The sequence below is a fragment of the Theropithecus gelada genome, chromosome 13 (assembly GCF_003255815.1).
Source record: "Theropithecus gelada isolate Dixy chromosome 13, Tgel_1.0, whole genome shotgun sequence".
Classification (NCBI taxonomy): domain Eukaryota; kingdom Metazoa; phylum Chordata; class Mammalia; order Primates; family Cercopithecidae; genus Theropithecus; species Theropithecus gelada.
This window is the reverse complement of record NC_037681.1, coordinates 28,748,750-28,775,402: the sequence shown is the minus strand read 5'-3', so window position 1 is coordinate 28,775,402 and position 26,653 is coordinate 28,748,750. Positions and strand designations below refer to the sequence as shown.

The 26,653-nt window shown below is 44.9% G+C and overlaps 1 protein-coding gene across 1 annotated transcript in view; it reads left to right on the top strand.

Moving 5' to 3' along the window:
• The first annotated feature begins 1,349 nt into the window (after positions 1-1,349).
• Positions 1,350-26,653, top strand: part of LOC112604472 (putative uncharacterized protein encoded by LINC00299) — a 47,217-nt gene continuing 21,913 nt past the window's right edge. The window contains exons 1-3 of the mRNA XM_025353510.1: positions 1,350-1,438; positions 13,125-13,250; positions 26,085-26,202. Coding sequence (XP_025209295.1) covers positions 1,350-1,438; positions 13,125-13,250; positions 26,085-26,202 — 333 coding nt within the window. The remainder of the gene's footprint in view (positions 1,439-13,124; positions 13,251-26,084; positions 26,203-26,653) is intronic.

The following is a 26,653-nucleotide window of genomic DNA, read 5'->3' as shown; positions in this document are numbered from 1 at the left end:
CACTGTGTTTAGACAGTCCCTGGTAAATGTGAGCAGCCACGAGAAAGGCAGCCTTAAGTGGGTCAAATTAATCTCTTCTATGGATGCAGAGTTGAGCTCCATCATTCGCTGCCCACGAGAGAAAGATTGCCATGGCCTTAAGAAGTGGAAGCAGAACTGTTAATATTATTTTTAAGTTGATGCAAAAAAGGACTTCTATCTCCACTTTGAATATGTTGTCATCTTGGGTGAGGCATGAGGACCATGTAAGGTGGTGACCACCACTGTTGGCTTTTTTTGGGAGAGCATTGGCTGGTTCCATCCACTACTCTGGGGTGACAGGATGGGAAAAACCAGGGTTTACCAGGCAGGTGTTGGGATTGAGATAGACTTTCATTTTTGAAGCACTTTGCAGTCACAAGTGCTCACCCCTAATTCTCTTCTAGATTGAGCTTGGCCATGGTCTCCCCATGCCTCCCCTGCCTCTTCTCTGAGTCTGAAGGAACATGCTCTCACTGGCAGATGTAAGAACATCTTGTGCTTTATATATATATTTAAACCTTACTGGGTTGCTTGTCTAACTCACCCCTCCAGTAGCTTAGTGAGACTAATGCCTCTTTCTAAACTGTGATAACCAAGAGATACTTTCCAGGCAGATGCGAATGGGGCTTTAAGGGCTGTGAGGCAGGATGACAAGATCTTGGGTGAGTTTCAGGTTTTACAAAGAACCTTTTGATTTCCTTTTTAGAGGAAACGTAGAAGGGCTTTATCGGCGTAGGTAACACTATAGAGCTGAGTGAAATGTAAATGAAATTCCCAGTTTTCATTTTCCGTCTTCATTTGATATTTGTGGGTTTTAGAAGTAGGACCAGCTGGATTCATCTGCAGAAAACACCACGTGGCTGTGGAGCTCCTTCCGTTGTTAAGAAGTGTGCCTTTGTGCGAAGGGGAAATGTTCTGAAGGCAGATCTGGATGTGAATTTTGGTTCAGACATTTATTAACAGTGGGACCCTAGGCAAGCTAGTTTCTGAGCTTTGATTTCCTCATCTGTAAAAGGAGGATAATAAAGGATGCCTCAAAGAGTTGTAAAGATCAGAAGTAAAATACATGCAAAGAAGTAGAGAGGGCTGTTTCAAGTCACTTACTTTTACTTTAACATACTGCTGGTGGGCCAGGAAAGAGTGAAGACAAAGCCATTGGCTAGTGAGAGGATAGAGGGTGCTCCACGGATGTGAGCTGCATCTGTATGTTTACGTAGAAGGGAGAGCGAAGGAGCAAATGTGGGCAACAGCTGTCAGTGACACATCATTTCCCCAACAGCCACAAACAAGATAAGAGCCTTGCAGGGGCCCTTAACTGCTGGGTTCTGATGGTTCAAAGAGAAAAAGCACATGATGACTTTGAAGGAGGCTGCCTGGCTGAGCTGATCGGATCACCTAGAGACTGGAAATGCTTTCTGGATAAGTACATACATCTCTACTACCCATCTCCCAATCCAGAACTGAGCATTGCAGATGAAAGATACCTGCCTGTTGGTTTTTTTTTTCTTAGCTGATTGTTTCGCCCTCTGTAGAGTTTACGTAAGGTGAGGACATGGGATTGTGATAGAGAGCTGCCAGTGTCATTCTTGGCACTTCCAAAGTGTGGTACTGCAGCCACTGGGTTTGAGTTTCGCACCTGCAGGCGAGAGTTTGATTGGGTGATGCTCTGGGTGTCTTTCTGCTCTAGGGGTCGACTTGTCTATGATCCCTGGGCTGTCTCTCACTTCACTGACACTCACTTACCTAAGTCCTGCCATTCAAATGCATCCATTTTAAACCTTGTTACTAAACAATTGCCAAAGTGAAGGAATTAGCATCAATTCACACACAAATTCAAAAAATATAGATAAATCAGAAAACATTGGAAGGGAAAAATTCATTCATCTTTTTTCTCTAATAGCCTTAGAGATGAAGTAAGGGATTCCTAGTTATCTTATGCTGGCTTCAGAGCTTGGCTAATATCAAACACATACAATATTTGATGAAACAAATGAAGATTTCCATTTTTCTGCAAGCTGAAGATAAGAATAGCTGTTTCAGAGTTGGACATAGATTTATCATAAGCAGGATCATGGATCTTTGAAAATTTGGGCTAGATTTCAAACAATAAAAATCCTAAAAATTCAAAGTAAAATTCCCTAAAATTTGCTCATGGCTTTCAACTGTTTTAGTACTGTCACAAAGATGATCTCACTGCATTCTCTCTTTTATAATCTCTTCCACTTACCTCATAAGGTTAACAGACCAGGAGTTATATGCATTTGATAGAATGTGGGTCCCTGTAGTTAAAAAACAAAACAAAACAAAAAACACATGTCTATTTTATTCCCTATTTTATCTGCAGTGGTTAGCATAATAAACATGAACATGAATATGAAAAGAACTTAAAAAAATGTATGTGAGTGACTGATTTATCAAATGAATGAATAAGAAAACTGAAGTACACACAGCAAGTTAAGCGATACACCCGATATCATTTTGTATAAGTGCCAAGATTTTAATGAAAGAGACAAAAATGCTGTCTTCTGAAGTCAAAGCTCAGAAGATTCCATGATCCTATTGCAACAGCTGTCGGTTTAACAGAACAGTTAAAGAGTTCTGCCATTGTATGAGTCTACAATTTCCCTGAGAATGCTGTGTAACAAACAAGTTTGAATTCTCAGTGTCTTGTAATGAATGTTTATGTTTCTTAGCTAGCCATGCATCTGTGGTTTGGCTGAAGTTCTGCTAATCTTATTGGGCTTGGTCAGGCTTGGTTCCAAGTTCAGTTCAGGTTCAGAGCTGCTCCAGGGGGCTTATTCTGCGGCCCACACTAAAAGGGAAGGGGCTCTCTGGGCCATATTCTTCTCACACTGGATTACAGGAGTGCAAGAGGACACACCAGCCATGAGAGCACATTTAAAACCTTTGCTCCTATCAGGTTTGCTTACATTTCCTAGACTAGAACAAGACACTGGCCAATCCCCTCAATAGTCAGTGGGGCAGCAAAGTGTATTCTATTCCAAAGAGAGAGGGAGGGACTGTTTGCTGGATAATAATTCCATTTATCACCACCAGCCTGAAGGGAAGAAATTTAATTGACAAATTCTCAAGCTTTCTGTCAGCTTTGTGATTCTTTAGTTCTTGTATAACACGTTAAAGGGAGCTTAGTCCTTTGTCAGTGGAAACTGTCTAGTCATACCCTGATCAGAATTCAAGGCCAAGCAGGGACCATTATTTGAGCTGTGGATTCTGCTGTTTGGTATTCACACATCCCTAATCATCTTGGAAAGTATAATGTTTTCTAACAGCTGTAAAGACAAGAGATTCTAACATTACAAACTATACATAATATCCATGAAATTACATTGAATAATGTAATGATGTGTTATGCTGTCATTAACACATTATGAATACCTAATTTGAGAGGTTAATGAAATTGACAAACATATGAACACTGTGGGTATCATCAATACCACTTAATGACAAACCTCTTGTTTTCATTTACAGAATCATCTGAAATGAGAAGATTCCATCTTTCTAGCTACATTTTCTTGGTCATAAATTAAGAAGAGTCTGCACGATATGTTTTGTTTTAACATGGAGTGCGAGGTTAGAAAGTATTTTACATTGCAGGTTTATGTAGTAATAATATTTAGAATAAATAAATTCGTGATTATTTGACATGACCATTTGTAGTTTTTTTCTGAAAAGGATTGAACGTGCTAAGGGTAAATATATTTTAGTTGGACAGATTGAAGGGGAAAGTGTCAGGACCAAGGAAAACTGCCCACGGGAAAATAATTCTCAACAGTATGTTGTATTCTAGTGAAGGAGCCCCCATCCAGTCTGGACTCAACAGTCTATAGTTTTTCATCTTAAAACTGGGAAGACTGATACGAGGAGGCTGTTTTCTTACTCTCTACATCACTGGTTAAGCTTTTTGTTTAACCAATTGTATTTTAAAGCAGTTCAACCTGTATCCATAGATAAATGAATATCAGTAAAACTCAACCATATTAGAAGGGGCCCGTGTTATTTTCATCTCCAATGTAATATTCCTAAAATAATGGATATAATGGATGTCAACATTTTCATATAAAGTAAAAAATGTGAATATGTTTTTTCTTGAGTGTTAATGTTTTCTGTCCATAAATGATAATAATAATACAGAAATAATAACAGGGAGGCCTTTTATATTGCAGAAAGCACGTTATATACATGACCAGATTTGACCTTTTTAGAAATACAATGGAGTTATAGAGAAGACATCATGATTCCATTTTGCCAATGATGAAATGAGGTCTGGAGAGGCAAAGGGACTTGGCCAAGGTATAATGGCCCTGAAGTGGCAAGGTCATGATGTGGTAATTCTGTGCTTTTCTCATTACACTCCACAGCTTCTCCACCATCAGCCTTCCAGAAGTCATGGCTTTCCACTAGCCATTTGTAGTGACACATCATTCTGATTATCTTTTCTGATTGTTAAAATCACAAGTATTCATTGCAGAAAATTTGAAAATATAGAAGAGTGTAAGGAAGAAAATAATAACCGCTCTACTTCTGGAATTTAACCGTGCAAAAATAACACACTTTTAACTCATTTTTTTTCTCTCTCTCTCTCTCACTTTTGCTCTCGCTCTTGCTCTGCCTCTGTCTCTCTTGTTCTCTGTGTGTGTGTGTGTGTGCCCGTGTGCCATATACATACTTATCATGTGTTCTTGGCACTTTGCACATATCCAATCAATGCTGTGAAGTCGATACTATTACTATTTCTATTTTATGGATGAAAAAAATTGAGGCTCAGAAAGTCTATGTAACTTGCCCAGGGTCATGTGAGTAGGTCTTTCTTCATGTAAAATATGATTAAGCCTCTTCATGGACTCCAAATCTAAGTGCACATGTGCTGCATTTGAGACTTTTAAGGTAAGAATCAAGCAAGACATAATTCCCTCTGGGTTTTATTATAAAAGAAGTTTCTCGTCTTTGACAGCTCCAGCCCTGCAAAGATGACTGCACTTCCCCACTCAAGGATTAAAAGAAAGTCATATGCTTCTGTGTGAGGCTACCATAATTGGCCTCTGCTCCACTCCCAGAGGCAAGCGCTGTACCAGGATAAGTCTGTGGTGAACTATGCGATGTTATTGAGGACGAATAGACCAATGCTTAGGGCATAGCCTTCATCAAATGGATAATGAAGAAGAGAGATCCCAAGTCAGTGCTGGAAATCACTTGGAAGTTTTTGAATCTTGTCCCTTTTTCAAATCGACTTACTTGGTGGTCTTTTAGAGCCATATGTTGCGAATTTTCATCTCCATGCAAATCTCATGGAGATCTCATTAAATACAGGTTCTGACTCATCGGTTTGAGTGGAACCTACTGGGTTGTGAGTTTCTAACTAACTGGCAGGTGGGGCTGACACTGCCGGTCCATGGGCTATCTCTTTGAGAAGCAAGTGTCTGAAGCACCCCCTCTTGGAATAGTAGAAATACCATTGCTTGGCTGCCACTGCAGCCATTTGGAAACTTTAATTAAGTAAATTATTTATGCTTGCCACAGAACTCTTTCATTAAATGAAATCTCAAGTGGTACTTGGGTGTGAAGACGAGTCCTTTGGTTGGGGACTTGCCTTGCACCTGTGTTTGCATAGCAAGCATCCTGTTTCTCATTAGTGGATGTGTTCATTTGTGGTGATTGGGTAAGAAATTGTGTAAGTCCTGAGAAGGCAGAGCTAAAGGCCACCTCGAAGCCCTTCTGTGACCCTCTGCTCTGTCACTGCCTTCACGGAATCCCAAGACAGAAAGAAGAGCTGCTCTGTTTGAAGAATAATTGGGAGCCCCGGGACCTGCCGCTGTGCCCACCTCTTGTTTTCCCACCCACAGAAATGGTCCCTGAAGTATCCCATGGAAGGAGAGGTGCTGGTGGGTCAACCTGATGCCTCCTGGGTTTCAGCTCAGCTTCACCCCATGTTATCTGTGTGACCTTGGTCAAGTGATGGAATCATTCATGGAATTCCAGAGAAAGTTAAAAAGATAAAGTGTCTAAAATGCTCAACAGAGTGGCTGGTCCATATTAAGTACTCAACACATGTGAGCTATTACCATGGCTGTTAGGATCATTATTATTACTGTTGTTGTTAGTTCGGGGTCTCTGTGGGCCACTGTTTGAAAGCCTTCAGTGTAGGAGCAAGAATGCAAGATGCTTAATCAGAGGACCTGGGCTCAAGTACCTGTAGCTTGGGCAAGTAGCTCATGTGAGGTTGCAGAGCCCTAGTTCTTGCATCTATAAAATGGGGATAATAGCAGCTACCCTGAGAGCTGTTGAAGGATTAACTGAGATAATATAGGTAAAAAGCACATCAAAAGAAATAATGTATCCTCCTAGTCAGTTGTTGGTTTCTAAATAGATGAATTCCTAAAGAACCATTTACTCTGAAATATTAAACTTTGTATTGGTGCCCATTTATGCATCATGTTGATGAGCTCATTTTGAATGATACATAGATCTGTTTCCCAGAATGATTGCAACATCTTTCAGGAACCTTTAAAGGCAGGTCTTAGCAACTTGGAATGATTTAGTCTCCACTGTGTAAGCCTGGAGACAGGTGTATGCTTGGGTGGGTTCATGGAGGCGTTCGGCTTTTTGTGTGATGAACATGGCTATCTCCACCACTGTATGTCCCCCTGGCTGGCTACATAACGGATAATTTCTCAGTCACTAAAGCAGGAGGCTTTCTTCTATTCTCTGGTCTTGAATTTTTTCTACCCACAGGCTTTATGCTTTTAATATTGTCTCCTTCTTTCTAATGTTTTCAAAAACTCTTCCAGCTCATTAGGGAGAGAAAGTTTCTACCACAGAAAACCTGGGACGAAGAGTCAGGTGTGGACTGTCACTCTTTGATTGGCAGTAGGAAATCAGAATGTCAGAAAATGCAGAATTTTAGAATCTAAGAATTCTGGGAAAATCAGGATACTCTTATGTCAAAATCTTCATTGTCACCTCCAAAAATATTTCAGCACAGTGCATAGAATTAGGTGTTTTACAGAGCAGGTTAAAAACAAACAGTCTTTAATGTTTTTAGAGAGCGTTTTTAGTCTACAAAAGCAGCCAAACCCTTTTATTCAACACAGTCTCAAAGATAAACCAAATATGATAAATTAATCAGAGACTCTTGCTCTGGCTGAGGTTGGGGGGAAGGGGAATGCTTGAAAAGGATGCTTGATGCCCCAAGTCTGCCCCTGAGAGGAGCCCCCAGAGCCCCGGATGCTTCATTGAGTAGTGGAACTGAAGACTCTGCAGATTTCCAAGCAAACAGCAGTGAGTGATAAGATATGAGGCCGCTGTAGACTAGTGGTTTCTAGAGTCCACCTCAAATTGATACTATTCTTGTCCTAAATCAGCACCCACTCTGCAGGTCTGAGCAGGTCCAGCAGGCAGCCCTGAGTCTTTTTTTTTTTTTTGAGACAGGGTCTTGCTCTGTTGCCTAGGTTGGAGTGCAGTGTCAGATGATGGCTCACAATAACCTCTACCTCCTGGGCTTAAGCAATCCTCCCTCCTTAGCCTCCCAAGTAGCTGGGACTAAAGGTATGCACCACCATGCCTGGCTAATTACTGTATTTTTGCCATGTTGCCCAGGCTGGTCTCGAACTCCTGGGCTGTAGTGATCCACCCAACTCAGCCTCCCAAAGTGCTGGGATTACAGGCGTGAGCTACCATGCCCAGCCTGCCCTGAATCTTTGGAGACAGTCTTATCTGCATTCATTCCTTCTGGTCAAGGTCTCTCTTCCTGACTTGCATTTCTGTAGCTTCTTTTCATTCCTGACCTTGTCCCAACTGCATATCATCATGGATTGAACAGTCTCATCTCTGATCTAGGAAGATATTCCTTTTAATTTATTCCCATTTTTGGTATCAATAAACTCCACCCTTCTTTGCCCTAGGTTCTGTTAGGTGACTGGGTGTGCACAATGAGGACTCTGAAGAACACCAGGTCAGAAGACTGATCCCACTTCTGAGCCTTACAGAATCTGGAAGTAGAAGAGATAAGGTGTCAGAATTGCTTTACAACATCCCAGGAAAATGTTTTTCTAACTCCTGCCTGAAAGCTTCAGTGATGGGAGGCTCACGGCTTGTGCAGCCACCTGCCCTTCTGATGATTGTCTCTCGTTGTTCAAGGCCACACATTTCCTCTTGTCCTTCAGGCTTTCAAAGTCCACTTCATAACCAATGTCCAGTGACGTCACTCCTCTTGGCCTCACGGTCTTCATTGATCACGTGGTGAGAGGAGCACTGGGTTAATTAGCATGTGTGAAAAACCCTGAACGCCATCAGACCCCCAGCTCATTCTCGTTAGTGTCAATCAGGTTGCTGCTATGGTTGTTGCTATTAGGATAATTGTCACGGCCACTCTTTCACCTTCTGCCTGGCTCCTTTGGCACCGCTTGGCTTCATTAGACCACTTGCTGGTTCTCAGACACACCATGCACCCACACAGCACCCCGGTCCTACAGTGGCTCCTCTACAGAATGCCCAGGGCACCCTCCTTCCCAGCATTCCTGACCTCACCATGCTCCCTCTCTCCTGAAAACCTTGACTCACCCTCTGGAGCTCAGCTACAACCCAAGTTGCCCAGGACACCCCTAACCTCATGTGGGAATCTGATGCCTGGGGCTCAGGGGCAGCCTCTGCTACTAGCAACTCTCTGATATTGAAAAATGTACTCACCTTCCCTAAGCCTCCATGTCCTTATTCTTAAAACAGAGATAATGCGTTTATTGCAGGTTGTTGTAAATATGAAATGAAATGAGATATTTAAGTTGTGTGTTGGGTAACACATCAGCCATTCCCTCTTTCAAACACATTTTTCTACCTGATCCTCACAGCAGCCTGGAAGGCAGGGATCTTTGCAGGTGAAAACACTCAGCTTTGGGAGTGGCTGATGCAGGGCTACCCAGTTCCTAAGTGCTTCATTCAAACTTGAACCTAGGACTTTGGAATTTACATCTTTTGTGTTAGCCACTGAAAATTTGCAAAATTATTGCTGATGGATCGAGTAGGGTCTCAAAAAATTCTCAAATCAATTAGATTAAACAGAACTCTGTGATATTCTGATTTTTAATTTTTATTTATTTACTTGCATTTATGTTGGGTTTTGATTGCAAGATTCTCTGGAGAAATCAACTAAAATTTTATTATGAAGTGATATGGTTTGGCTCTGTGTCCCCACCCATATCTCATCCGGAATTGTAATCCCCACATGTCAAGGGAGGGGCCTGGTGGGAGGTGATTGAATCGTGTGGGCAGTTGGCTCCATGCTGTTCTCGTAGTGAGGAAGTTCCCACGTGATCTGATGGTTTTCATGAGTTCTCATGAGATCTGATGGTTTTAAAGTGGCAGTTTCCCCTGCTCACTCCCTCTCTCTCCTGCTGCCACGTAAGACATACCTTGCTCCCTCTTCTGCCATGATGGTAAGTTTTCCGAGGTCTCCCCAGCCAAGTGGAACTGTGAATCAATGAAACCTCTTTAGTTTAGAAATTACCCAGTCTCAGGCATTTCTTTATAGCAGTGTGAAAATGGACTAATGCATGGAGGAATAGATGGATATAGAATAGAAGTTGCTTTCTTGTTGCTGGGCACCAAAATGGGTTTTCTAGGTTGTTTGGCTTTTGGGGGGCCTGAGAGCCCCCCTAAACACAGGAATTTAAAAGCCTAAAAGCCAAGTAGCCTCTTCTGACATAGTTATGATGGTTTCTCTCACCCAGGATCTGCGTATGGGAGTAACAATACATAGCTCACGTTGAAAAAGTGCTTGAGGGTACACAGGATGTTTTTTTCAGCCCCACACTTTGGTTGATGCAAGCCAGCCAGCAGCCCTGTGAGGCTGTGTGAGTGTGAGACTTACTACCTCCAGCCCAGCCTGCCCATGCTGGCTGTCCTGCTAAGCCCAGCGGGGGTGGCCTGTGCCTGGGTCTGCTGCTGTTTCTCACCCCTCACTTCCAAAGCCACATCAGGCATGCTTCTATCTTGAAGACTGCAGATCCGCCTTGAACAGGAGCCAGCTCTCATCGCGTCATTCCTGACAGATTTCTTAATTAATCTGCTCAGATTGTCAATAATGTAATTCACTGTTGATTTAGAAACTAGTTATATGAGGACTGCTAGGGCCATTGTGGGAAAACATCTGAATAATTCAGCTAATAGATGGGAAACTCACCCAGATTGCCAGGGCACAGGGAGGGAGCAGCTAATTCGAACGGGATGAGCTCAAGTAGGGTGATTCCGGCAAATTCCAGGGAGCAGGGAGAGGTTGTCATATTGCTGGGGGCAGCAGCTGCCTGGTTTAATTATTGTCATTTCGGTTTTTGGAAAAAAGCACATGGGCCCACACTTGCAGGCAGAGGCCATTAACACACTCTTGAAAAAGAGTGGAGTTTCAGTGTAAAGTACACGATGTGGCCGATTCTACCTCCGAGCTGTGCTCACATGTTAGTAGGGCTTCTTCTAGGCATGTTGTATTTATAATTTCAAATAATGTGACTATAATTTGAAATTTGTGAATTTAGTAATAGGTAACATAAGAGAACTATCAAAATGACCTTTCCCCCACTGGGAGATTCATAGTTGTTTGGGTTTGTCCCAGGATTGTGTAGATGTCTTGAGATGATGGTAATCATCCTTTTTATACTTGGGGCCATGGTAGAAAATGCAGTTTTTAGATGGGTGAGTCTAATGATGTGAAGAGTCTTACATAAACATAAAAACCCAATTCTATTTAGTTATATACTTAACATTTTGTTTTTATTGGAAATAATAAAATTATATGGAGTTGAGCTATACTAAATTTTTTGCTATGGTGGCTAGAGTTTTCACAACCCTTAAGTGCAGATAAGTTAGTGTTTAGATGTAAATGTTAAGAATTATGGGACTTTGGGAGGAAATATTAATTTGGTTGCATTTATCTGCAGCGTCATATGCTTTTCTTCTGTTTCTCTATCTTGCCTTCTCTATCTTCCAACATCCTCACATGCACAAGAGCACATGTATGCACACACACACACACGCACACACGCATTGCCCTGTTGGCCACCTCTCTCCCAAATTTCTATCCTGAAGACCTTCAAAGAGAAAGAAAGACTAGCCATATCCAATTCCAATATTTTGACACTAGTACAATTCTCACACAGGAGAGTCGTCCTGCTTGAGATATCTTGCCTTATATCTTAACAACATAATGGTTGATTTTATGTCTGAACTAGATTGGGAACCTTAGGGGAGAGAATTGGCTTTTGAAAGCTTAGCAAACAGAGCTTCAGCAAATAATTTGTCTGTGAATCAATGAAAGAATCACAAATACGCTGTCTGTAAATGAGCTCTGGGTTTCCGATGAATGCGCCTGCTACCGACCCTAGCGTGACATGTGCATGGCAGCCCTGAGGATCAGGTGCGGGTGCACATCACAGAACACCCCACGGACAGACGCTCCAGTGACACAAAGGCTAGTTCACTCTCTCTGTGAACTCAAGCTGTGGATGGCTGGGTGACCGTGGCATGGTCACCCCCACTCAGGCCCCTCCTGTCTTATTCTTCCACTATGCTAGCTCATGGCTTGCTTAAATCTCAAGGTTATCTCATGGTCAAGATATTTGTGGGTGTTCTAGATATCACATCCATATTTCAGAGAGGAGAAAAGAGGAAGAGGGAAAAGAGTGCCACTCCCTTCCCTTCTGCTTTTAAGAGGCAGCCTTTCTGAAAGCCCCCCCGCCTTGCCATTTCACCCCCACATACACCCCCACATACACCCCCACATACACATTTCATCTTGCACAGCCTCTGCCAGAGCTCAGATGGCCACACCCAGCCAGAGAGAGGGTGGTAAATGTAGTCTTTCTAGTGGAACATCCATAACATTGAGTAACATATGCTGTGTTCTAGGGAGGCGGAGGGACTGGCTATTTGAAGATATTTTGCAGGATATGTCATAATACCTAACCTATTCCTAGCAATAGTACATGCTTTAAAACAAGCAATTATAACTTTAATGAAACCACAAATAAATAATTCCCATATTTTATAGAGTGCCCGAGTATTTTGAATTGAGAAAATAATTTGGAAAAAAGTATTGTGTAATGATACCCTAAGACTAGAGAGTATCTATCTGTCACTGTCCCTGTGTACATTCTCAGCTGCACTCAGGAAGACTAAGTGGTGATAAATACTCTCAGTTGTGGGCTGGTGCTGTGGCAGGTCCCTGAGTTTTCTAACATTGGCTACGGGTGAATGGTTTGTCTTTTATTGAACAATAGTTTGTTGCGATTTAAGGGTGTCATGCTTACATTTTCTGATCATGTATTCCCTGGGAATCTAATTTGTAAATAATTACTTGACAGAAACTGAACCGGCTGGAAAATTCTGAGTATGCAGAGGCAGAGGCAGGCCCCGGGGAGGGGACTTCAGCTGAAAGGCTGAGCACCTGAATGGTCTGACCATAATTTCTCATCTCAGCAGTTAACAGCTAATAAGGTCCCCTGTTTAAAAAAAAAAACAAACGCTCAGGCTCCAGAAGCAATGGACACCCTTAGCTGGTCATTAGCAGCCGTGGCTGGAGCAGCTGGCTTAGGTGGAGTGCTGATGAGATGGTTTTCCCCTTTCACCTCTCCACACCAGAGAATGCGGGGAGCACAGTGTTGTTCTTTCTGTGTACAGAGCCAGGGGGGTCTAGGGCAAGAGGTTGCTATGGACTGAATGTTTGTGTCTCTGCAATTCCTATGCTAAAGGCCTAACCTCCTGTGTGGCTGTATTTGGAGATGGGGCCTCTAAGGAAGTCATTAAGGTTAAATGAGTCATAAGGGTGGGGCCTTGACTTAATCATATGTGTGTCTTTACAAGAAGAGACAGCAGAGAGCTCCTTGCCTCTCAGTTTACGTGCACACTTCTGGCCATGTGGAGACATAGCCAGCAGGTGGCCGTCACCAGAAACCAACCCTGCTGGACTTTGACCTTGGACTTCCAACCTCCAAAACTGTGAGGAATAATAAGTTTCTGGCCTCCTCACCTGCTCTCTCTCAGCAGGCGGGCCCATGTCTTCTGCCTTCCGTGGGCCACTCATTCTCTGGATTTTCCATTTCAGCAGTGCCTGAGCCTCTACTGGGTGTTCCACACTGGCTGCACTTATGGAAACCACAGACAAAAGATGGAAACAGCCTCCACCAGCATGGGGATGAGGTGTGGGGCAAACACAGGAGACAAAGCCGGTATTAGTTAACTCGTATTTAGTACTGACCATACAGCCATGTTCAATGCACTCAATCCGCGTGAAATCATTCAGGGCTCAAAATAACCCTCCGAGGGAGGAGGGAGAGGCTGCTGTTATCCTCATTCTACAGGGAAAGAAAGAGGCTTAGGGGTGTGACGTGGCTTTTCCAAGGACACGAAGCCAGTGAGTGGCAGAGCCAGGGGTCACACCCGGACCGTCTGCATCAGGCCTCGCGCTCAGCCAGGTGCCATAAAACCATCTCACCAACATCCACCTGACAGGTGCTTCTGTGGCTAGAGCCCAGGACCCCACCAGCCCACAGAGGAGGCACCGCCTCTGATCTCAGGGACCAGCGAAAATCTCCCAGGGGAAGTCAAATCTAAGTGAAGATCTGAAGGGACAGGCAGGAGCTTGCTGTCATAAAGAACCAGAGAAGGGGCTTCCAGACATCTGGGGCAGGGGAGTCCTGGGGTCCTGTGAATGTAGAGAGCAGGAGGTGGGGCTGGGAGGACTCAGGGCATGGACAGGGGTCCACACCACAGGGAGAATGAAAAAACACCGAGAACCATCAGAGGGTCCAATCAGGGGGATGGCAGGGTCACACTTGCCTTTTAGAAAGATTTCTGCAGCTACCCTGTGGAGAATGGGTTGGAAGCGGGGTACAATGGGAGGAGTAGCCACTGCTTTTGAGGCAGGGAGACCGAGCAGAAGGATAGAGCTGCATTCCTGCAGATGCAATGGTAGCTCAGACCACAGCTGTAGAGGTGAGTGAAGAAATAGCCCGGAGTGTGCGAGCTGGCTTGTGTCAGTTCATGAGAGCTAATTGTTACACTTTGAGGAATCTGGGGAGCTGGTTATTAAACACGGCCATTATTATACATGAAATTAAAAAAATTTACAACAAAACAAATAGTAGCAAAAGCAAAGGTGATAAATACTCAAATTCATCAGTTCCTAATTATTTTGCTATGATCTGTTTTCCTGAAGGTATCTATCTATGCCCCTCCCATCTGTAGGGTGGCATACTGTATCATGGTGGCCACTGCCTGTCTCTGCCCAACTCTGCGTTCAGTGAAGTCATGTTGGTCTCCACTAGTAACTTAAAATTTGCCATTCTTAGGTGGGAGTGTTTACAATAAGGAAATTGGCAAACATTGAAAATCAAGTTTTATTTTTTTCAACTGAGCACACCTCTGGATAAACCACTGCATTCTAGAGATAGAGCACATGAAAGAACCCCATTTATCCTTCCAGATTCATCCCAGAAACCTCCTCTAGCCACACCCAACAGCCTCTCTGCCCTCCGGAGCCTCCTAACCTGTCCTGAGCTTCCCTCTCATCACTGTGGCTGGTGTCAGCCTTTCCTTTCATTCTTCAGGGTTCTTCTTGATGGCAGGATCTGTGCCTCATTCATTTCTAGAATAGAGGTAGTACAGATTTGGGCTCCTTATGCCTCTTTGAAGTGAGTGGGCAAATGAGCAAGGGAGTGAGATGGCTTTGCTTTTCAACCTTTGTCTCTGTTCTGCCTTTTTGGGAACCCTCTCTCACTTACTGGGTAGGATACTTAGATCACGATAAACCTTGGGCAGCTTTTGGCCTCTGAAGCAGCCTGGTGGCTGATGTGATGTTTTACATAAACGTCTGTACAGCCAAAATGTCTACTGAGAAACTACTTCAAAGGGGCTACTTTTGAAAGAAACTACTTTGAAAACGACTTGATAGTTAGCTGGGCCAAGGAAAATGTACCCACTAGCAAGGACCAGTACTTCAAAGGCATTCTGAAGGACAATTTAAAAGGAGCATCACGTGTCCGGATCACCTTGGGGGAAGTTGTCTTTGAAACTGATCTAAATCAAGGGCAATAGGGCACAAGGACATCAGATTTGTTTGAAGACAACAGCATCCTGTTAGTCTTGGAAAATAATTGCACAAAGCCACCGAAGTGCCACTTCCTCCCTTCCTCCCACACACCCTCCCGCCACACAAGCCTCTCTGCATCAGAGATCTTTCCAGGCCCGCTTCTGCCTTGGGTGTCACTTTGGTTAACCATTTGAGGGCAAATACTCGGAACGTTGATAAGAGGGTTAGTTAGAAAGACACCCCACTTCTCCTGTTTACTTGTGGGGTGTCCCCCTTCTCTGGGGCCCATTCCCCCAGGCTTGCCTTGGTAATTTTTCTAGACCCCAGCGGTCAAGAGATCTGAGCTCAAGGACAGGTCACTCCCTCCCATGAGAGCCAAGCCTTTGCCGCCATCTGTAAAGTTAAGCTGCTCAGTCCACTTGCCTGTCTCTCGGAGCTGCCGAGAAGTCGGAGGAGTAAATTGTGAGAAGCCACCAGGGTGCTGAGCTGGGGTGCTAGTCGTTCTCCACGCCACTTCTAGTTTAAGTACCCTTGTATTTTAAAGGAGGAACCCCAGGCCCAGCCACAGTGGGCGGCTTGACCAGGCCACACACAGGCACTTTACTGCAGGACTCGGGAGTGGGATCCTGTGCCCTCCTGCTCTAAACTACATCTGCCTTTCTCACCAACTCTTAATTATTCACCCCGTCAGGTAAGTAATCTAACAACAGGAAATGATTGCCACCCATTTTGTTATAAATTTCCATCCAGGGAATGCACACATACCCAGCCACCCCCACCCCATCGCCACCACATGCCCTCTGCCACTTGGTTTCAGATGGAGTAAAAGTCCCCCTCTCCTAACATAGCCATGTTAACCAGGTGATTGTTCTCTCCCTGTCATCATTTAGTATACAGCACTATAAAATCAGAGTGCATATACATGCATAACTCTATGTGAATATATAAATAATATTAACAATCATGATAACAACAACATACATAGCACTGACTATGTGCCAGGGCTTATTCAAAGTGACTTGCATATGTTACCTCTTGTAATCCTGACAATTCTGTTAGGTACATACTATGATTATCCCATTTTCATGTGAGGAAACTGAGATAAAGAGAGGTTAAGTAATTTGCCCAAGGTCTCATAGCTAGTAATTGACAGAGCCAGAACTTGAACCCAAGCAGTCCAGTTTCAAAATCTATGTATGTGTGGACACATATGATTTACAGTGTGAAATATTCAAGACCATGTGTGTCCTGGATGTTAGGATGAAAGAAAGGATTGTCAGGGCTCTGATGTGCTAACTTCAGACTCTATCCCATTGTACTGTCATACGCCTGACCTCAGACCCGGTAAGTTGTCCCAGGAGGCTGGAATAAGACAGAGCAGATCAGGCACCGACATCCTGCCCTGGCCCTGGCCAGGGCTTCAGTCCCCAGCTGGGCCTCCCCAACTCCTGGGTTCCTGCTGCAGCTTCTTCCTTCACACTCTGGCCATCACTGCAGCTGTGTCAATGTCCTGTTCCCTCTGCACACTGAGCATGCCGGATCCTCTTGGCTGTCCTAGAGGGTCTGGCCTGACACAGATCGCAGCTTTCCTATTTAGAACGCTGCTGCCTTCTCCCGGGTCGCCAGTCTTGGTCAGCTTTTCAGCTCTTTCCCAGGGGAAACTGATTATTTACAGGACAGGATCTTCCGAAGCATGTCCTGGAGGACCAGAGGTGACCAGAAGTGACCCTCATCAGCACTTGCTGCCTTGTTTCCATGCTGGGTCATTTAGCTCGGGGACCAAAGACATGGACACAGAACTCAGAATTGCAATGCACTCCAGAAAGTACCTAGAAGTGTACCTGCCTCTTGAGAGGGGGCAAAGTTTGAAAACATCCCTGTCTTCCTGCCATCCTGTGAGTCCCACTGTCCCCTCAGTCTAGCAACAGAGTTGGCCCTCAGTAAGAGTTTATCGGATAAATGTGTTCCTGGGTTATCCCCACCTTCCCAGTTTTGCTCATTCGTTTCTTCAGTCATTCAGTTAGTCTTTCGTTGAACTTGTATTGTGTGCCAACTGTGTGCTAACTACAGAAAGTACAGACACCAACTTTTAGCCTCAGAGAAACTTCATTCCAATAGGAGAGACGGAAATGTACACAGATCATCATCTTGCAATGAGGTGAACGCAGCAATGGAGACAAGACAGGCATTCAGGAGAGCCAGGCCTGGTGGCAGGGAAGGGCATGGTATGTGGGGGGTAGAGGCGGGGTCAGGGAAGACCCTGCCAGGAGGAGAGAGAACTGAGAAGTCACCCTGAGGTAGAAGAGCCAGAGAGCAGGGCCCTGCGGTCAGCAGGAGATGCACCCTGAGTCTGCAGGCCGCCTTTCCATGACCGTAATGCCTCTAAAAGCACTGATTTCCCACCAAAGCTTCTTGCTTTGGCTTCTGGGAGATCATTTGGGATCACTCGGACGAGGGAGAATAGACCTCTGGAAGTTGACCACCTGCATCCCTTCCTTTCTACCTTCTCCCTTCTTTCTACCTTTCTTTTCACTTGTCGGCAACGTTCAAGTGGGCTCAGGAAAGTGGAGCTGCTTCTCCACCCAGAGCCCCCCAGAGCCCGTGTTCCAATTACGTAATGGATTCTAAAGGCTTCCCCAGATAGGAGCCATTTCACTACCCGTGGGCTTTGATAAGCGCAGGTTCTTCCTGAGGCAACGTGGGCCTTTAGTGCAAGTTTCAAGTGTAATCCTCAGATAAGACCATTTTCAAAGGGCTTCAAAATGCAGCTAGCCTCCAGAATAGGTTTCAGGCTCCATGTAAATCAGAAGCCACTCCGAAATAGGGAAGCCAGCCTCCATACATCCACCCACACACCGCCAAGATGCAGAGCCAGCATGTAAGCCTGAAGGGCTGCCTGTGTCTTTATACTTCGATTACTTGGATGGGCAGGAGCCCAGGTGAGTCGCTTCTGAAGCTGGGATCTTGGGTAACAATCCCACATAGAAGATAAAACCAAATTGGACTTGGATTTCACGCTTGATCCAAACTCTTTATTTTATTAAGGAAGCCGAGGCTGGGGGAAATTAAAAGAAGATCCGAAGTTAAAGCAACTAGTGAGTGGTAAAATGAGGACTCAGTGCCTTGCCTCGCAGCCAGTGTTTTTGCCACTACCTTACGTTCAGTGGCCTCAGAAAGAACCTTTTTTTTTTTTTTTTTTTGAGACGGAGTCTCGACCTGTTACCAGGCTGCAATGCAGTGGCGCGATCTCAGCTCACTACAACCTCCGCTTCCCGGGTTCAAGAAATTTTCCTGCCTCAGCCTCCTGAGTAGCTGGGATTACAGGTGCCCGCCATCACACCCAGCTAATTTTTGTACTTTTAGTAGAGACAGGGTTTCACCATGTTGGCCAGGCTGGTCTCGAACTCCTGACCTCAGGTGATTCGCCTCCCAAAGAGTTGGAATTACAGGCGTGAGCCACCACGCCTGGCCCAGAACGAACTTTTAATGTAATTTACCAACACTTACGATTACCTATGTGCCAAGCATCACACTAGGTGTTGTGGGGCTACACCTATGTGCCAATCATCATACTAGATGTTGTGGAGCTACACCAACAAGGAGTGTAGGGCCTTGGCATGTAAGTGTATTACTACAGTTTAGTGGGGGACGAAGGTTCCCATGTATTAAATTGACACGCAGTGCTGAGTGGCATCATCACTAAACAGACAGGTATAGGTAGCTGCACACTCCAAAATGTTCCTTTGAAAAAGAGAATTAAAGCCAGGGCAAACATACCATGCTGAGTGATGGATGCAGAGGGAGTAGGGAGTTCCTGGTAAACACTGTCTCTGGAAATATACCAGAATGAATCACTCTTTTAGTATCATGATTCCAGCGATACCTTTGACAATTATTCTTAAATTTTGTTTCTAAATCAAACAAAGGTTTTGAGTTGCTTTTTCTTCTTCTTTCTCATTTTCTTAGAAGGAGCAGTGCTGCCTAAAATGGTGAGTGCGCGCGCGCGCGCACACACACACACACACACACATACACACACACACACACATTTGGAGTTTTTCTTTTCAACAGAGAGAATTCTGTGCTATAAACTCTCCTTCAGTTAGATTATACCCAAGTGTTGACTTTCAATTCATACCTCTGATATGAGTCATTGAGTGCTCTGATTCTTAGTTTATTTGTGCTGTTTTCAGTAAAATGGATTGAATGTGGGGTTATCCAACCATGGTGTGGTGCCTTGCTGCCTCTGACACGGGACTGATGAGATCTGAGTGCTTGGCACTATCTTACAGAAATGTCAAAATCGGATTTGGTCGGTAGCCAGCTTTCTACCTTCTCTGGAACATGGACAGAGCATCTGGGAAAATTCTCAACTTATTTATTACCCAGAGCCCCAGACATTCCCATGCCACCTCATCTCTCAGAACCTGACTCCACACTGTTAACTGGCCTTATGTACCGCTTACATAGCTGACCATGGTTACGAACCTGCTTTAACGTCTCATCTTTGTCTTAGAGGCATTACACAGAATCATGGCTCAATTCTTCAGAGCTCACAACAAAATCATGATATCTATTTCTAAATTAAAATTTCAGATTTCCAGACTTCCCTAGCTACTGTATCTTCTGCCTCTCTTTTGGAGAAATTGTCTTTCAACATCTCCTCCAGAGTCGAGAGTTTAAACCCATCCTCCGAGACAGGCTTCAGGGGTCCTCTGAATCCTCTTTCACTCTGTGTAAACTTCTCCGTGTTTATGAGCCGTTGTCTATATTTCCGGAGATAAGGCCCACGTGTTTATCAGATACTCATAGTGACCCAAGGCCTCAGATGGGTTAAAAAATCTGTTACAGAGATTTCCTATGATTTTGAAAGTAGAAAGGATCTGAGATAGTGCTTAATTGAAACTCTCATTTCACATATGGGGAAACTGAGGCCCATAGAGATTCCATTCTTTTTCTCAGGCCAACCATAGCATGGGAGTCCAGAAGCAAAAATTTGATTTTTTTAAACTTGTAAGTACCTTCCATTGTTCTTTGTCTCACCTAAGATTGACTTCTGGGAAGCCTGGTAATCTGTGCACAGGGAGTAAGGATGTTAGATGACTGTCTTTGGAAGAACTGTTTTTCTCCTTTGCTTTTTGGTAATTTACTCTGGCAGTGGGTAGGTATTTTATCCCCAGACTTGTTCAGAAAATCCTGTTCACACTGTTAATGTCTTTGCCCATGCAAATACCCAGTGCTGTTCTTGGCCATCAGGAACCGTCACACTGGGGCATTGCTCCATTGTGCGTGTGTGCACGTTTGCAGGCACGTGCGCAAGTGTGCACTTACTAATGGAATTGCAAAGCAAACTGCAAATGCCCATAATAGGGAATCAAGAGAAAAGTCTCAAGTTAGACTTTTGTTTAACACTTGGCTTCCTAGAGGTTTGTAAAGAAGGTGTCTGTTTAGGGAAAGCCTTATTAAGCTGGGATGGTTGCCCTTAGCAAATGAAAGTGTTGACTAAACCTTGCTCTCTGTTGTGAAATGTAAGTCTAGTGAAATTCAAACACATTGTAAATTTACTAATCAGCTGTAATCAAAGCAGAGGGATATAAATACTCCCAGAGGGTGGCTCCCCGTGAGGACAACTGATGAGGTGACTTGAGAGGCCCTGGGTGGCTCTTAGGAGAGTTAAGGACGTCCATGGCCATCCCTGCTCCAGCATGAGCCCACGTTTATATGAAAGCACTGGCTCCAAAACAGCCTGGAAGATCGCTGAGAGAACACCTAGAGTGAAACTTGTATTTTACCAGCAAACTAAACCAAGGTCCCTAGAGAAATGGCTTTGCTCAGGCTTCACACTGTGGCTTAATGGCAGGTCAGAGACGGGGACCCCACACGTCGGTGTCTAGCCAGGGATCTGGCCCTGGCACTGTGTTGCTGAGTCATGTCTGGCTGCCTAGGGGATATCGCAGAAGGAGCCCCTGGAGGACACACACGTTCATCATCTGCTCAAAACTGCACAGTAGGTGAATGGCGACATTGACGCTCTCACAAAAACAACAGACCGCATGGAGGGCAGCGTGCTCAGCACTTAACAGGAATTATCTTAGTAAGTCTTTACGACACTGTGATGAAGTAGGTAGCATTCTTATAACTGTCATTTTACAGACGAGGACACTGAGGTTCTGGGGGGTTAAGAAACTTGCCCAAATGATGTAATTAGTAGGTGGCCAAGCTGGAATTCCAAAGCGAGGATTTGTAAAGATTATGCTCATCAAAACTCCCACTGCCCTTGTCTGTTTTTGTTCTTCCCCTAAAGCATACCTACGTTTTCTTGTCTCAGAGAATAGGATGTGTGAAGGACTTTGGTTCTCATTGGCCAGAGACGCCGAGTCCATCTCAGTCCGAAGTCCTGGGATCTGAGGTTCCCTGAGTGTGTGGAGTCCCTGCTAGGCAGGATGCAGTTTGACTGACAAGTTCCTTTTCCTTTATTTTCTCCTATTTAGCCACCTGCTTTTCCTGATATCCTCTTTTAGGAGGTTGTTGGGCCCCTGGGCCAGAGGCCTTTTACAGCAACCCGAAAATTGCCCTGTAGCAATCTGACAATAATTTTTTACAATAATTTGCGTATTATTTCTAAATACAGTAACAATTTGGGGTCTTTTGTGTTAGTTTTGTGTTTTGGCTCACCATCATTAGTTTGGATTTGTTGTGTGAAGTTCCCCAACTCCTGTCCTATTTCCATCCACCCTTTTATTCATGGGACAAACAGTAACTGTGTACCTACCCCCAGAACCTCCTATGACAAGGCACCCTGGGGCTCAGAGTAAGTTGTCTTTCTTTTTTTTTTTTTTTTTTTTACTGTTAATAACACAAATAAATCTGCAATAACTATCTTGGTTGACACACAACTTTCCAAATGCTTGTCGATAGCTCTCTGGTGTACGACCTTAGTCTCTACTGCGTCCCTGCCTCGCCTGCCCATCCTGCCCTCAAGGGGACACAGGGCTCCTCTCTGGGAAGATCAAGGGTTGGCAGAAAGGAAAGATTTCCTTCTGCCTTGTGATATGGCCTCTGTGCCAGGCTCTGTTCTAGGCCCTGGGGATGGAGTGGGGAGTGAGGCTCAGCCCTGTCCTCTGGACAGCCTGGACTGGCTGTCTGCATCTTACAATTGATTTTTAACAACAGTAGGAAGGGACGAGCGCTGGAGAGGAACAGAAACCAGAGATCTGGGCTTGCAGCCCTCCCTGTTAACCTCGACATGGCCCCCCGTGTCCTCTTGGTTTCCTGTCCCTCACCACAAGAAGCAGTGTTCAAATCGGTTTCTAGATGGCTCCGATGTAGCCACATTTGGGTGGGTCTGGTGCATGTTGGCTCAGCTGGGAACGTGCCAGTGTTTGGGGGTTGTTGTTGTGCTAAGCCTGAGGGCCTGCTCACTGCACAAGGTCAGGGTGTCCTGGTGGGCCCTGTTCTGCTTTGTGATGACAGTGGCCCTCCGAGACGGTCAAGCCTGACCATATAAATTACCATATAAATAACCGTGATGGGTATGAATGACTCACTTCATAATTTCGTTTCTTAATTTCACACCTTTTGGTGCTACCATGCTATGCCTTGAGGGTCCAGGATGTGGAAGGCATTAGTACAGCACCTGAGATATTTTTGAGTGGTGGGGCAGAGAATGTGGTACAAAAAGATGAATGAGGTTGGATGCAGTGGCTCACGCCTGTAATCACAGTGCTTTGGGAGGCTGAGGGGGGAGGATCACTTGAGGCCAGGAATTTGAGACCAGTCTGGTCAACATAGCAAGATTCCGTTTCTTACATTAAAAACAACAACAACATCAACAACAACAACCCGTGAACAAGATCCAAGGAGTGCAGGGAAGGGAGTGGGTGCCTCTCAGCACACTTTGATGCTGGTGCACTGAGAGGTTCTCCTCATTGGGATTTCTTTGTTCCCTTTGTATTCCTCCCGTTCAAGCAACCCTTTCTCTGCTCTTCCTAGGTAAGGGGTGTGAGAGCAGAAAGACAAGCAGTTCTGTTTCGGCTGCAGTGACCACTGGGGTGCTCTGCCCAGGCCTCCTGCTTGCTGCGGTGACAGTTGATGATGGCCATGGCAGAGCGTGAACTGGATGCCCCCTCCTGCTGCAGGGAATGGCCTCATTTCAGGTCATGTCCCCCAGGTTCTGAAACTGACTGAGGAAGTAATACAAAGGCTTGGCCGTCTTGCCTCAACTTGGGACAACTCTGATGGGCCGTCCCAGCTCGAGAGCTCCACTTAGGATTGGTCGGGGGTGGTTCCGAGTGCAACCTCATTGCTGCCAGCTTCAACTTCTGCAGCATCCTACCTTTCTCACTTCCTTACAGGAGAATCTCCCAAGAACATCCCCTGATCAGTGCCCTGCATGCGATTTCCATCTCAGACTCTGTTTCTAGGAAGCCTTTCAGGCAGCTGACACTGGACGTGGTTGTGAGTCGCAGACCCTAATGAAAAATTGGAGAGGAAGCAGGTGGCCGGCTGATGAAATGATAACCAGAAGGCCTGTGGGCTTGGGTGGCTGAGGCTACTGAGTGTTGAAGAGAGAGAGGCAGAGGCACAGATGACTCATCACGGATTTCAGGCAAACTGTGAAACCAGAGCACTTCCTTGGCAGCATTTAAGAAAACCCCGATGATCTGCAGCTGGAAGGCAGGTTGGCTGGAGGACCAGTCTGAACCCTGAGTAGGTTAAGTTCTCAGTCCTTCAGGCACAGGGCTCTAATGGGAAAGAGGTGAGACCCTGACACTTAGGGCGGGAGCCCTGGACAGTTGGGAACCTTGAACACTTACATGTCCCTGAGTTCCCTGGGCCTGCAGAAACAGCCTACTTCTCATGTCATGTAGAAGATTGTAGACTGCTTGAACCCGGGAGGTGGGGCTTGCAGTGAGCTGAGATTGCGCCATTGCACTCCAGCCTGGGCAACAGAACGAGACTCAGTAAAAAAATAAAAAAAATAAATAAAAGGAGGACTCTCCTTTTTGGAAGATCATACAGAGTTCTCAAATGAGGTAGGTATCATACAAGACATTGCTTGACCCATCAGGATCTACCCTCGTCTTTCCTGTTGGCAAAACCAGCTGAAGAACAAGAACCAAATATCAGCACAGCCCGACTGGGGATGAGCTAGGCTGGCTTGGCCAAAAGGGTATATCCGGTGAAGCAGCTGTGGGATCAAGCTAGTATGTCCCAGAGGACCTGGGAATATATTCATGGGATTGGATCCGAGTGTAGATATAAAATAAAATAAGGTTGAGTTTATTGAGAGGGAGCACTTTAGGTGGCACAGGATTAAACATCTTGGTCAAGATCCCTGGAGAGAATGCTAAGACTCAATTCAGATGATGCTTAAAAGCCTAGAGAAAGCAGTGACCCACACTCAGGCAGATGGTGGAGGGAAGGATCAAATGGCTCAGAGAAGTGGGCATGCTGGAGTGGATGTGCTAGTATCCACGGCACTGATTATTTTCCCGAGATGGTCTGGAGGACTTCCTATGTACAAAGGAATGCACTGGTGAGAGTGGCCCCAAAGCCACTCAGCTCAGGAATGGCTGTGCTCTACGTGCCAGAGCTGATGACAGATGAAATCAGAGAACTGGCTCCTGGTAGCAACAGGGATGATGAGATCCTGGGATTACAAAGGCCAAGTGGTATGCTCATCATTGGATGCAAGGCAGAGGCCATGATCACAATGAGAGGCGAGATCAGTGGGGCACCCAAGGGGTTCCTGCCCTGCAGAGAGCTCTCAGTAGGCTCATTGTTTTAGAAGTGAAATAAATGGGCATCCAACAAGGGCAATGCTTAATTTCTATAAGAAAGCAAGTGTGGATTACTAGGAGGTACAATAGTCAGGATCTCTTGCCTAGTTTCTTGAATGGAGCTAATTCTCAGCCCCAGAATCTGTTGACTGAAGAAGCAGAGCTCCTCCCAGGAAGGACAGTACCACATTACAGCAGGTGCTTTCAGCAATAATTCCCCCAGTTCTCACCTAAAGGTATCTAGGACATTTATTCAAGCAAATGCACACTGGGGAAAGAGGAATGCCTTAGCTTTTCAAGGACTATTAAACTAACATTGATATTTGAGACTCAAGATGCTACCATAACCCTCCTATTAGACTGGAGACCAGGAAGGCACATAATAAATTGAATCTTGGTTCAAGCCTAGCTCACATTCTTCATTTCCCTGGTTCTCTAGTATAATAGGAGTGAATGGCAGGTTCATTGGCAGAACCTGTGCATTGACTCCTTGGCCTAGAAGAAAAGATGTTGTAGTGAGGTAGGCCTCTTCCCCTATGAGATTGTAAACCACAGACACGACCACATCTTGTGTTGATGGCAGGAATGTCAGAGATGAGTCTTACCCTCAAAGACTTAAAGGATTCAGGGGCTGTGGTCCTTGCCCTAGCCTCATTTAATTCACCAGGCTGCCCCGCACACAGACCTGGTGGGCCATGATGGGGGACACTAAATATCCATACAGTGAGTCAAGTCATATCTCCACCTGCAGTGGCTGTGCCAAGCGTGGCACTTTTGCTAGAGAAGATTAAGCGGAGTCTTTGGCCTCTCTAAGGAAGCTATTGACTTGGTGAACTGTTATTTTTCATCCTTGAACAAAGGAGGGTCGGAGGCAGTTTGCATCAACCCGGAACAGGAACAGACAAATAATACTTTTATGGTCCTACTCCAGATCCACGTGAACTCTCTCACTTTTGTTGCTTAAAAAAGTTCTTATTTATGGTTTATTTTTCGTTTCTAAAACAGACTCCTCATATAAATGAAATCATAATATTTTGATAATGGTAGAGATTAAATCATGTATTGTAGTTGTTGGTTTTATATTTTTAAATGCATCTTTAGTTTTTAAATGAGGCAAATTTCGGTTGTCTCTGAGGAGCTTAGAATTACCCAGTTATTTTTTAAGCATGCTAACTTTTGTTGTTTTTTAGTCTGAAGTCACCTGCCCTGTCTGGACATTCCATAGCCTACCATTTTTACCCACGACTTCGATGTGGTATGCTCATTGGACCAGATGAGCAAGCAGTGGCGAGTGGGTTGGAGGTCTTGGTAAGCCACATGCACAGCAAGGCTGGGAGGTCAGCCCTGTGAAGACTTAGAGGGCTTCCACATTGGTGGAGTTTTTAGGGACTTAACAGGGGAGTCCCTCCAAAGTAAAGAGAGATTGCATTTCATACCTCCTCCCATTAAAGAAGCAGCACAGTGCTGAGGGGCCTCTTTAGCTTTTGGAGGAAGCATAGTTGGCCCTTGCAAACACAGCTTGAACCCATTTTCTGGGTGATGTGGAAGGCTGTCATCTTTGATTGGGACCCAGAAAGGAAAGCATTCTTAGTAGGTCCAAGTGATGATGGTGCAAGTAACCTTGTCATTTGTGCCATACGGCCTGGACAACTGTTTGGTACTCTGTGGCATTTATGGTGTGGTGTGGCAGAACTTGACGGCACTACGTGCACGTATAATGCATCACAGAGGTATGGAAAGGACATCGTGTGGAGCTCAT